Source organism: Onychomys torridus, chromosome 8 (genome assembly GCF_903995425.1).
Source record: "Onychomys torridus chromosome 8, mOncTor1.1, whole genome shotgun sequence".
In the NCBI taxonomy this organism is placed as follows: domain Eukaryota; kingdom Metazoa; phylum Chordata; class Mammalia; order Rodentia; family Cricetidae; genus Onychomys; species Onychomys torridus.
The window spans coordinates 23512191-23526025 of NC_050450.1; the positions used below are offsets into that span (position 1 = coordinate 23512191).

General features: G+C 45.0%; 1 protein-coding gene across 1 annotated transcript in view; it reads right to left on the bottom strand.

Annotated features, from left to right (window-relative positions):
* Dock2 (dedicator of cytokinesis 2) overlaps positions 1-13835 on the bottom strand; it is a 395818-nt gene that overhangs the window by 358754 nt on the left and 23229 nt on the right. Inside the window, exon 3 of the mRNA XM_036195507.1 lies at positions 1723-1763. Coding sequence (XP_036051400.1) covers positions 1723-1763 — 41 coding nt within the window. The remainder of the gene's footprint in view (positions 1-1722; positions 1764-13835) is intronic.

Below are 13835 nucleotides of genomic sequence, written 5' to 3' on the forward strand. Positions count from 1 at the left end.
CTGCTGATCTGAACTAGGTAATACTCCTACAGAGACAACACCTGTCTCCTAAGACTAGGAGATAGGTGGGTATGTAGATGTATAGCTTTGTTTCTTGTGTAAATGAAGCTCAGACCATCCCTTTCCTTCCAGCCTACTGGTATTCCAGAGCTACTGACTCAGGACAAAAGGGTTTTTTACATAACCAGGTGTGAGTGAAGGCTGAGGCAGAATTCCTGGTCTAGCAAAGTCACATGGGTGTGGCTGGAAAAGGGAGAACAGGGCAGAGTTTTTGGATGAGTAGAGATTGGGTCAGAGCAGGAGAAGAGGAAGGAAAGATGGAGGGCAGAGGAACGGAAGATGAGGATGAGGTCGAGAGCATAAGAGCTAAGGATATGAGAGGGCAGAAAAAGAAGAGACAGAGAGGAACTGAGTGTCAGAACGGAACTGAAGCTTTGTAGATAGAATTTTATCTGAGAGAAATAAAGTGGATGGACAAAAAAAGTCCAATGTATTTATATTCTTTTCCCTCAGATTACCCCATCACTGGCTGTAGCGTCTTCCCCAGGACCCTAGGAGGAATCTTCTCAGGGCAGGTCCCTGGGAAAACTCTGATAGCCATATGCATAGGTCTTCCGCTCTCCACTCTCCATCCCTACAGATACTTCAGTGCCATTGTGGACATTTGTCCTCCCAGGTGTAAGAAGAGAAATCAGTAGAAAACGGGTCTGAGCCCCTCACTTGTGGAGACATGAGCTCTGCCTCTCTGCTTCTCCCCTTCCGGCCCACTTCCAGGGAAGCAGATCCCTTAAGCAGGGGTTGTTGGGGGGACCCTGGGTCTGAAGCAAGTCCTTGGCTTTACTTGAGTTTCTAAGATGGGAGACCTCTCCTCCCTGGCTTTAACTCACTGCCCTTTGAGAAGGCAGAGCAGGATTGTGCCACCCTGAATGACACATCAGGAAAAATGCTTCATAACCATAGCCCAGGCGGCAAGGGAGCTTTACTAGTTGCTTGGAAATTCCTCCATGATTTCAAGCATCGTGCACGGTGAGGACATGCAGCCACTTTGGTGAGCACCAGTTGGGAAAAGTGAATCAGGCAAAGCAAGTGCCTGCTGTCGTGGAGATGACAAGAGTGGCCCTGTCATCTGCAAGGGTGTCTGGGCCTGTCCTTTCATGTCACATGGGGAGATGAGTGAATACCCACACAATGCTGAAGGAAAGAGCAGAGGTCAGCTTCAACTGCAAAGTGCCACCATTTCCTGGGGACCCCAGGGAGGGGAAATCATAAGCAAATGGCATGTTAGCCAAGGCTGTATAGAGAAGAGGGTGCCAGACAACACCTTAAAGAATTGAGAAAGAGGAGGGAATAGAGGCAACATGGGCACAGTGTGGCACAGGCATGGGCACAGTGAGGCACAGATGTGGGCACAGTGAGGCACAGGCATGGGCACAGTGAGGCACAGGCATGGGCACAGTGGGGCACAGATGTGGGCACAGTGAGGCACAGGCATGGGCACAGTGAGGCACAGGCATGGGCACAGTGGGGCACAGATGTGGGCACAGTGAGGCACAGGCATGGGCACAGTGAGGCACAGGCATGGGAGCCAGGAGTACAGATCTGAAAGGAAGGAGTGGACTCAATTTGCTGAAGAGCAGTGCAGGAAAAGAATTGCCCATGAGAGGTGGCAGGACCAGGTGAAGACAGCCTTCATTGTTCCAGATGAAAACAAAGTGACCTTACCTGTGACACTTTATGCTTTATGAGGTACCCTCTGTACCAGTCTGCAAAGGGAAAACAAAGGCAAAGGTTTCATTTGTTCACTTGCTGTGTTTTGCTTCTGTCTGTTTATTTTGGCCTAGTAGAGAAATGGTTACAATCTGCTTTAGACCTGCAGTGTGGGACAAACCGAGAAACCCACAGAATGAAACATGTTGTGTTGTCTGCCGAAAGCACCATCTACAGGTCCATGGTTTCATTCACAGACTGACTTAAATCTCCTTCTCCTTTTGAGAAATAAGGTGCCTTGGTGAGGCCATCAGTGCACTGGGTCCCATGATCCCAAGTGCCTTTGGAGAGAGGCCTCTGCACATATCATGCAGACAGATGCCTCAAACCCACAGCCCAGGCTTCCTTTTCTCATGTACCTGCTTGTGGTCACATGTGTGTTTGCAACTCCTGTCTTAGGCATGGAAAGGCTCAGGGACCTGGGCAATCATCTTAAAATAATATGAACCATTCCAACAGCAACAAATGATGTATAAAATGTGATTCTCTGAAATAGTCGTTACCAAACAGATATATTGGTGAACAGGTAAAGGGACAGGGATTTTAAAGACTCTCCCCTTTGCAGGACTATAAAAGAAAAAGAAAAGCTCAATTAACAGAAATCCAAATGACGCAGGGTCCTCTAACAAAATGAGCGTGAGTTCAGCATGCTGTGAGGAGTCCACCAGCTTTTGAAATGATTGGAGCACAGCCACGAGGTGGCATTTGTCATCTTTGTAAATAAGAAGCACCTGCCAAGTTCCTCGTTAACAGACCCTCATTATGGGGCTGACAGATCGCCACCAGAATACATTCTCAACAGATATTCACACAAGCACCCACCACAAAAATGACCGAAATGCAAAGTCACTCTCCCAGTCATGGCCAGCTTGAAGGTCAGCACTACGGGGAGTTTTGAAGTCATGGTAATCCGTGGGGATCCTATTTTGAGTGGCAGAAAGTGAGAAAGACGGGAAAGGATACCAAGAAAACAGAAGGGAAATTAGGGAAGTTGTGGTGGAAGAATCTGGAGCTTGGAATGAAAGCGTTCTTCCAGGAGCTATTCTGCATTAAGCTGTTTCATCTTCTTGACAACCATATGGGGCAGGAATCCTCATTATTTCATTGTACAGCTGAGCGGCCCACCCGAGACACAGAGAAATTGAGCAATTTTTCCACAGTCACTCAACTAGTGATGTGTTTGGATGTAGAAGAAGCAGCCCCTTCTGGTCTTAGGGGAAGGAGTTTGGTGGTCATAGCCTTATTTCTGTTGTGATTAAAAAACAAAACAACAAAACAAAACAAAACAAAAACCTTGATGGAAAGAAAATGGGATGGATGGATTTCTGTCACAATCCAGGTTACAGTCTAGCATGTGGAGGAGCCAAAGCAGCAGGAGGCGGAATAACTAGTCACATCACACCCACAGCCAGGGGTAAATGAACACCTACGTGCATCTGGCCTGCTTGTGCTCGGCTCCATTTCTCCACTCTCAGACAACCCAAGATCCCCTGCCTAGGGAATGCTGCTGCCCCCCCTGGACTGTGTCTCCCACCGTCGAGTAAAACAATCCCACAGACATGAGCACAGGCCAACCCAATGGAACAGCTCTTCCTTGAGACTCTCCCCAGGTGACTCTCAGTTGTGTCTGGTTGGCAAAGCTAACCCTCACATCAAATATGTCACCATCTCGCCATCAGAGGCCCTCAAGCTAAATCTCTAAGCTGCTTGGCAACTGAGGATTTCTGGGGATGGAAGTTCTACCTTGTGAAGTCCAGCGTTCTATTTTAAGTTGCCTCTAAGTGTTTGCCAGTTACGATAGAAAATAATTAACAAGATCATGATAGGGAAACCTACCAAGACAACCAAATCAAACTAATGGGAACTTGTGAACTTTAGGCCAACACCCAAGGAGCCTCCATAGAACTGGACTGGGCCGTCTGCATAATCGAGACAGTTGTGCAGCTTGATCTGCTTAAGGGGCCCCCTGGCAGTAGGATCAGGATCCATCCCTGGTGCACGAGCTGGCTTTTTGGAGCCCACTACCTATGGTGGGACACCTCCCACAGCCTTGAGGCAGGGGGAGGGGCTTGGACCTGCCTCTATTGAATGTTCTGCTGACTCCCTATGGAAGGGAGGCCTTACCTTCTTGTAAAAGGGAATGGAGGCGGGGAGAGGGGAGGTTGGAAGGGTGGAAGAAGGGAAGAGGGGGATCTCTGATTGGTATGTAGAATGAATTTTAAAATTCTTAATAAAAAAAAGTAAAATATCCAATCTCTTAAAAAAATAATAATCAACAGTGACCCAAAGGGTTTAATCCCTCTAAGGGTTTGCCATATGCCAGTTGCTTTGCTAAAGGCATTGATGTTGTTTTTTTCAAACTTTAAATTTAGTGGGCTGGAGATGTAGATCCGTGGTAGTGCACTTGCCTACCAGATTAAAGATTAATCTTCATGATAATCCTATCGAGGATGCACTATTACTTCTTCAGTTTTGTAAATGAACACAGAGAACAAGCAACTTCCTAATTGTCACACAGCTTGAAATTTAAACTTATGCATTTGACATTTGAATTCTACTGTATTCACTGAAGCACAATGACCTTGTTTGCCAACTCGATATAAGTGTATCTTTGGAATATTGTTACTAGCTGCCATTCACAATCACTTTAAATCACAAGCACTATATAGGTTCTCTTGGCACACTCGCAGAAATCCTATAAGCTAAGTATTATCATTCCTGCTTCATTGATGGAGTTGAAACTCAAGTCAGTTGATGTACTGAGCTGGGATCATACAAATAGAGCTTTTTGTCCAAGTCCATCAATTCGAAGCCAGAACACTTAGAACTCCTCAGACACGCTGATGGGAGCACAGAAAAGAGCTATCCAGGTTGCACTGGCTTGGAGCAACATAATGGTCAAGGCTACTTCAATCTACTTTGGAGCACAGAAATAATAGGGAACCAACATTCTACACTCAAAGTGATGCTCACATGCTATCTCTGAGTGCCCATCAGGGTGGAGCCAAAGGACTTTACCTTTGTGGACCCTTGAGATTCAGTCACATGTGCACACCTTATAGGCCTCCTGACCCTCAATGCTTTGCTTGCTCCTGGGTAACTCTCACCTCCAAAATCCATATTCTGCCTCCAAAAGTCACATTCATTCAGTACCAATTGTGCCCCCAGTGTATACTGTGTATATACTAGGTTAACTATTTTCAGGAACAGATCTACAATGATCTTTTGAATAAAAATATCACTGTTAAGCAAGACAGGGATATGATCCCCTTAGCAACATCATCAAGACTACCCTCAGGCTTTCCCAGCTCTGCTGACCACCTCTGAAGCTTGATGTCAATTCTCTAATCAGGCCCACTGTCAATTGTCTCTGTATGTGTGCCAGACTTTATAGGCAGATAACTAACTGTTGGCAAAACCCCCAGAGAGAGGCCACTATGATCAAAAGTAATCTCTGTAACACAGCACTTATCAGATGTTGGATGTATCAAAACTGAGCACTGTTTTAAGGTAAATAATATCAAGAGTCATTGAACTTTGTCACGAAACAATCACTTATGCTTCCCCTGATTCCTAGGTCAAAATCATAAGCCCCATGTAATGGTACAAGGAAATGTGACCTTAAGGAGATGCTTAGCTCATGCAGGTGGAGCTTGTCTGGATGGTAGCTGCCATCTTACAGGGGAGATTCCTCCCTCAATCTCTGCTACTAGGTGAAGATACCAGAAGACAGCCTTGAGCAGAGGAGGAACCAGCCCTCACCAGGCACCACATCTGCCTACACCTTGATCCTGGATCCCTGACTCTATAACAGAATTACCTTCCTGCTGCCTAACATGCCAAGTCTAGGGCATTCTCTACAGCAGCCTGAATGGCTAAGACATGCACCCTGAGGGAAGATGAGCCAAGGGGAATTTTCTTACAATTCTTTTGATCAGCTGTGAAATACCAGCTATTCAAACTGCTCCCATCCTACAGCACAAATGCAACCTGAAATACACCAAAGGGAGAGGGGAAAGATTCTGACTATCTCAGAATCACAAAAAAGAACCCTCTGTCTGCCATTTCAAGGCAGTGTGGTCCTTTGTCATGTCAATTAAGCTTCACTGCTTTCATCTGAAAAAAAATAGCATCTCTCCTCAGAGTACTGTCACAAAAACTATTTTAATAATGTGATTATACGGGCTGGAAAAGTAGCTCCACAGTTAAAATCACCTACTGTTCTTGCAGAAGACCTGAGTTCAGTTCCCAGCACCCATGTTGGGGGGCTCACAACTGCTTATAACTTAGGTTCCAGGGGAGCTGAGATCTCTGGCTTCTGTAGGCACCTGGGCTCAAATGTACATATCCATCCTTCCATCCACACCCACGTACACATAATTCCAAGTAAATAAATAACATGACTAGGAAGGAATTCATCTATTAAAGGTACAAAATTTTATACAGGAAGAAGGCATCCCAGTTTCAAGATAACTGTGGCCTGCATGTGGATAAAAGGAAAGGGGACCACAGGCATAGTAAGCTGCAGATTTCAATCATATCTGAGATTTTGTTTTGTTTTGTTTTGTTTTGTTTTGTTTTGTTTTGTTTTGAGATGGCGTTTCTCTGTGTAGCCCTGGCTATCCTGCTCTGTAGATCAAGCTGACCTCAAACTCAGGATCTGCCTGCTTCTGCCTCCCAAGTATTGGGATCAAAGGCATGTGCTACCACCGCCCAGCTAACATCTGAGAATTTTTGAGAAATATCTGAAGCAAGAATATTACTATTTATCTGAGTGATGAGTGTCTGAGAATACTTTTAGTTTCCTGTGTATTGAGATACATAATAATATCAAGATCAAATAGAAGCTATTTGATCAGAGGTTAAGAGTATAGGCTCTGATTAAAGCCTCACACAAAGTAAAAGAAATAATAAACAAAATTAGATGGCAAATTAGAGATTGGGAAAAATATTTGCAAACTTTTTTTCTAATAATGGATAAATATCCAAACTAATAAAGGACTCATGTAATCTAATAGTACAAAAACAAACAATCCACTTAAAACATAAGACATTTCTCTAGAGAATATACAAAATGGGCTGATTATTAGTCATCAGGATAATGCAAATCAAAACCACAGCAAGATAATGCCCAAACCTGACCCTTGGGGGAAGGATACTTTCAAACAGTCAAGAGGTAGTAAATGTTGGCAAGGGCACAGGAGAAAAAGACACCAAGTAAACTGTTGGAAGGAAGATAGACAGGAACAGCTACTGTGGAAAACACTCTGGTGATTAATAAAGAACTTAAAGACAAAATTACCATGACCAGCAAGCTCTCTTCTAGGCATCTACCCACAGGAAAAGACATCATCAATTCTTAAAGAAGTCTCTACTCCCATGTTCACAACAGTCATAAAAGTTCTGTTCATAAAAGTTAAGGAAAAAAGCAAAGGAAGCCTCTACCTGTGAATAAACCAAGAAACTGCGGTGTACAAACTGTGCTATCCAAACCAAATACTACTCAGCCTTTGAAAAGGAGACTCTGTTAGCTGACATACGCAGGATGATGTGCTAAGTCAGATAAGCACATACCAGAAAAGAAAAACTGTGTGAACTCATCTGTGGGAGGAATCGAAGAACTATGAAGAACCAGAATCATATTAGAAGTTACATCTTAAGAGTCTCACCAACGTGACAGCCGGAATATGAGCTGAACAAGGATGACACCAATGGACATGCCAAACTCGACAAGGAAAAGGCCACGGAGGCCTCAGCCATAAACAAAGAACTACAGGCAACCAGGGAAAACGGAGAGTGGGAGAACTGGTCTTCCCAGGGGCGAGCACATCAATTGGTTGCTCAGTCCCAAAGGGTCAGCCCTAAAAACACACATACAAGTAGCATTGTAAGAACTGGATAGGCTATATTCAGGAATACATATATGCATATAATAACCACTATTTTAGTGGAAAAAAAAGAGGCCATAAATTTGAAGGAGAGCAGGGAAGGGTATATGGGAGAGTTTGGAGTGAGGAAAGAGAAGGGAGAAATGTAATTTGAGATTAAATTATAATCTCAAAAATAAAAAATTAAATTAAGAAGTCTAATATGAAGAATTGGAAAACAAAACCATGGTAATGGGAGGAGCTAGAGAGAGTGGGGGTGTAGAGGAAACAAAGAGATCTCGGTTAGAAGTTACAAAGCAGCAGATATGTAAGGTGAAGAGCTCTAGAATGGTAAGGGCAGCACGAAGCATGAGGACTGCAGTTAATAAAACAATAACCAAAACTGGGTAGCTGTGCAGTGATGGACAGCTATGTCAACTTTCCTCACTGTAGTGAACATTCGCTCTTCCTGTTCCATAGCGTCATGCTAGGCACCAACGAGGCATCAACTGGACCTCAACTAGACATAATAAAACAGATGTATTTAAGTCAGTATGCACTCTGGAATCAAAGCTTGGATTCAAAGGAAGATCTGAGTCTCACTGCCTGCATGATCATTGACCAGTGATGTCACAGCACCTGTCTCATCAAGATTAAATTAGGAGAAAACTTCAGAGAGATTTCCCTGTGCCTGCCAGAGGGGAAATAGTCAAAAAGTTAGTAGATATGATCTCCTTTGGAAATTAATTAAACTAATACCATAATCCAGCAAGTGGACGTGTTTTCTATCTTGTTTCCAGAACCTACAGATTCAGAATATCATTCTTTTAATTGATGTCCTTTCATCATATTTCCATGACAACAGAATAGAGACAGAATTCAAGTTCACTGATGTCTCAGCCCCACCCTCACACAAACAACAGGAAAATTGGGCTTCAAAATCCAGAGTGGAGCAGCATCTTCAAAACAATGGAGTCCCTTTCACACCCAGCTGCTTCCAGCACAGATCTGAACAAAGGAAGGCTCCTGGCAAAGTGCTGCTTTAAAAGAGTCCCTGTGAAGAGCTCATAACATCCCCATTGTTTGGGTCATGATCACCCCTTGACAGGGTTGCTAGTACAGAAGGTGCTGTGGGCTCTGGGGAGGCCCACTCTGCATGTGGTAGATTCAAGCCTTCACCAGCTCTTTGCAGCCCACACAGCCATGCATGCGTGGGCATCTGCCAGCTCTGAAGAGCTGTAGATAATGCCAGGTGAGAAGATTGGGTCTCAGAACAGTGCCATCGGATACTCTCTGCAGAAAACAGCAGCACCATCACATTGCTTTATAACAATCAAAGATTGTCAGCCTCTCCCCTCCCCCCTCCCTGTGGCCTTATTTTCCAGGGAATTGAAATGCAAACACTTCTTGGAATCTCAGTCTAGAAGCCCCACCCCCAACTTCCTACCATAATAGACCCCAAGACCCTGACAGACACAAGTATCAGTAGACAGAATGAGACTTGTCCTGCCATTCCAAAAAAGACAAGCCAGTCAGCAAATGATCCCCCAGGAAGGCCTTATGAAGAAGATACTAAATAAGTTCAGCTACCTCAGAAGAACACCTTCTACTGTGGTCTAGGAGACAACTAGGCATGGTGGCCCAGGCCTTTGACCCCAGTACTTGGGAGGCAGAGGTAGAGGCAGGTAGATCTCTGTGAGTCCAGGGACAGCTTGGTTTATACAATCAGTTCCAGGCCCGCTAGAGCTACATAGCAAGACTCTGTCTCAAAAAAAAAAAAAAAAAAAAAAAAGTCATTTGGAGGTGGATAATTGTTGTCTTGGTACACATAGGCATGGTGGGATTCATGCCAGGAGCATCATCACATTAATATGTCACAGGTACCTGGTACCTTAATCTCCAGCTGATTAGCTATTGTGCCATGAGCTAGCTCATCTTAGTGTTTAATTGAGTAAGGAAGATAGCACTCTCCGACTCCCCTATTTAAACTGAGCAAAGGGAGGCAAGTAGGCATCACACTGGATATGAGAGTGGAGTTTTGGAAAAGTGACAGCCCTTCTGAACTATGTGAGTTTGTATCATAACACATTACCTTTGTAATAAAACCCATTCATATCTATAAAACCCATTCATTGTGTTTGCACAATTCATACTGAATGCACTCAGTGCATCCATGTTTATGGCTTGTGATCCCAGAGGTTCAAGGTCCCATTGCACATTGCAGCCTCTGGTAAGGTCCCCCTTGGCTTGTCACATCAGCCTCTACACTCTCTATGTCTGTGTGGTCTTTCTCCCACGTGCTAGAAAGCTTCCAGAATTTACTTGTGAGGCCTCTACCCTAATGATTGTACTTTCCAAAGGTCTTATCTGTAACACCATAGTTAAGTTCCCACCCCCTTCATATTATTGGCATAAGGCTTCAGAGACCTTCACCCTCACATGAACTCCAAGCACAAAAATCCTAGCTAAAGCATGATGTTGAGTAAAGGGGCTAACCTCATCCATTCTAGGCACAAAAGATTCGGCTTCCTTCCAAGTGACCAGGGACCATATTACACAGACAGGTACCCATGCTGGTCCTCCTGCAGCTCTACTGGAAGAAGGGAGGAACACAAAATGCTGACCTTGAGTCAAGCATGGGGCTAAACTGCTTTTCTCATGCCCCCTCTTTGATTCAGACAAGTCCAGGAGCAGTGTGATCATAACTCTTCAGATGAGGCACCTAAAGCCACTGAGCCAAGACCTCTTAGCTGGTAGAGGCAGGAAGCACTATTCTGATTCAAATGCTTTAAAAACAACCAGAAAGCACAAAGTACGAAATAATTGTCACTCATATTCCAACCTCCCCAAGTTAATCATTGCTAACCTCTTAGGATATTTTAAAAATATTTCTGGTCTAAATAGATACCTTATAATAAGTAATTAAAACTGATGAGAAGATTACAAACATTAAAGGTTATCTACTGCGGGTAGAATTAGGCGTGTAGAACATAGGGCTGTGCTTAGAAAGGGTTGTACTGTGGGTGTTAGAAATCCTAGCTGCTCCCCCAGCTACATGACCCTGCATGTGCTGCCCAGTAGCCAAGCAAGATGCTTAGGCATCCTAGGGCCTTATGTCCTATGTAATCTGTGCACTGCATCATCACGTAATCTATGCGCATGCGTGGTGTAGCTACATAAACCCATACGCTCATGTTGGGGGGGGACCTATAAAAGCAGGTTCCACCTATTTCTCCCCCTCTTCCTTCACGGTCATCCCACAGGCCTATCCACACCCCTTCCACTCCCTTCCCTTACTAAACTCTTGGAGTGGGTTTTGCTGTGCCCTGCAGTTTCACTCACATGTTAAACAGCGCCGCTTAATAAATAACACTGGTGCCGAGATGAAGCAGGCCTTCCTGTGCCTGGGACTCTGTACCAAGGTTTGTTCTACCTACAACTGCCCAGCTGCTGGAACGCTTCGCAAAACACAAGCTGCTTTGATTGGGGAGTTTTCCTTTTACCAGCCAGCGTAAACAGCTCTCTGGACCCATGGGAATGACTGTAGATGTCCAGCACCCTTCTGGTGTCCTGGGGACTGGGGAACCCCCATCCACAGTCTTCACTGGCTACGGTCAGTCCGCATTGGAGGCTTAAATCTTTAGCCATTTCACCATGACTGCGGTCTGAGATATCACTCTCACTGTTGGACCCTGGTCCTTGGGCTCCATATGCCCTGGCCCTCATTCTCCCACTTGTCGAAGCATTGAATGACATGTGCCAACTGCGATTCTCCCTTGACCTTGGGGACACCTGAGATTATAGTCTTGGATCACGTTTGTTTCTTGTTTTGTTCTGCTTTGTTCTCTCTCTGCTGCAGCCATGAGAAACAAGGCTTCCGACCCATTAGTCCCTCCTCTCCTCTGGGATGTCTAAGCCTCTCAGCTTACTGCCTTACTTAAAGACCTCTAAGCTTGTCTGCTTGTGCACTAAAAAATGGCCCAAATATCCCTTAGATAACAATAAAAAATGGCTACCTAATGGTTCACTGGACCAATATTTTACGGGATTATTATCTAACTTCTGCTAGTGAACAGGCAAACAGAAAGAGTTACCTTACATCCAAGCTTTGTATTTTTTACCTCAGCTCCAAACCCCCTCTTCTCGATTCCTTCTCTCCTGCCCATGTGCTCCTAGCTATGCAACCTGAACCTGAGGAACCTCTAACTCTAGCCATGCCAGCCTGGCAACCATTCTCCCTTTTCAAGAGGTGACTGGCGTGGATGGACTCATTAAAGTTCATGTCTCTCTCTCTCTCTCTCTCTCTCTCTCTCTCTCTCTCTCTCTCTCTCTTGCAGAACTTTCTCAGAAAAAAAAAAAAACTGAGCTCTTATATCTCTAATCCTGCTTCCTTTATTAAACAATTCCAATATGTTACCCAATCTTATACCCTCACTTTTCATAATATATACATGATCCTTTCTAATAACCTACTTCTGAGGAGCACAGACGAGTTTGGGAGCAGACTAGGACATATGCAGATGAGGTTCATCAAACTAATGCTGCCCATCATCCACCCAGGGCAGTTCCTGATCAGGACCCAACTTGGTTGGGTGGCTCTCTACCTAGGGATCAGTTTACAACCTGCCTCCTGGCAGGTCTGGGTAAGGCTGCCCTCAAACCAGTAAACTATGAAAAGCTTAAAAACATAATTCAAGATAAGGGAAGAAAATCCATCTCTATTTTTTAGAATGGCTTACAAAGGCTCTCTTACAATCTATCAGTCTGGATCCTGAGAGCCCAGAGGGCAGACAGCTCCTTACGACCCACTTTGTCTTACAGAGCTTCCCCGACATTAGGGCTAAACTCAAGCATCTGAAGAGAGGGTTTCTGATGCCACAGGCAGAAGTCTTAGTGGTGGCATTTAAGGTGTACTATGGGAGAGATGAGAAAGCCCATGAACAGAACTGCCAAATGCTGGCCCAAGCTATCCGACCAGCCACCTAAAGGCCTCCAGGTCCCTGTTTTAAATGTGGTAGAGAAGGCCATTGGTCTAGTGCCTGCCCTGCCCCACGTGGACCACCATCTGGGCCTTGTCCAAAGTGCCACCAAGAGGGAAACTGGTCAGTTGACTGCCCCCATGCACCTCGTGGCATGGAGACATCAAACAAAGATCACCCTCCAGCCCATCTCCTAGGCTTAGATGACTGAAGGTGCTCAGTTCCTGGCCTGACCACAGCCATCTCTCACGGGGAACTTAGGGTAGCCATTACATTATAGGGGTGATCCATTTCCTTCCTTTTGGACACCAGAGCCACTTACTCAGCCTTAGGGAGTTTTGGGACCCCACCTCTCCTTGTTGGGGTAGGCTTTACCTACCTTACCAGACCCCATCACTTAATTGTATTTTCAGGGGTATCCATCTCACCCACACATTTTTAGTGGTGCCAACCTGCCCTGTGTCTCTAATGGGAAGAGACTTTCTAGCTAAGATAGGAACTTTTATTTCATTTGCCCCCCCCCCATTTACCTTACCCCAGACTCCCCAGCAGCTCCTCCTCCTCCTAGGCACGCAGCCTACTAGCTCTAACATTCCATTTCCCTTGCCAGCCTCTCAGGTGGACCCCAAGTCTGGGACACCCAGAACTTTTCTGTTGCTAGGCACTATCCCCACATTATTATCCAGTTGCAGGACCCTACCAGGTACGTTACCCAAGCTCAGTACCCTCTCTCACTCCAGAGCCTTAGGGTACTTAAGCCTATCATTTCTGACCTTCTCAGGAAAAAGCTGCTCTGCCCAACCTCTTCTCCCTTTAATATCCCCATACTTGCAGTTAAAAAGTCTAATAGAGGGGTTGGGGATTTAGCTCAGTGGTAGAGTGCTTGCCTAGCAAGCGCAAGGCCCTGGGTTCAATCCTCAGCTAAAAAAAAAATCTAATATAACCTACATCCTGGTTCAAGACCTCTGGCTCATTAATTCTGCAGTGGTCCCCTTCCATCCTGTAGTGCCTAACCCTTATACTCTCCTATCCACTATCCCTTCAGGAACCTCTCACTTTTCAGTCCTCGATCTCAAGGCATCAGTTTCCCTCTGTGTCTCTAATAACGTATTCAAACTTTGAATTAACTGCTCAGCTAATTGTTACAGGACCACCATAGAGCTGGAGGCCAAGGACAATCAAATATTCCTAGGTGGTAAGGAAAAGTATCAGTCCAGAGGTA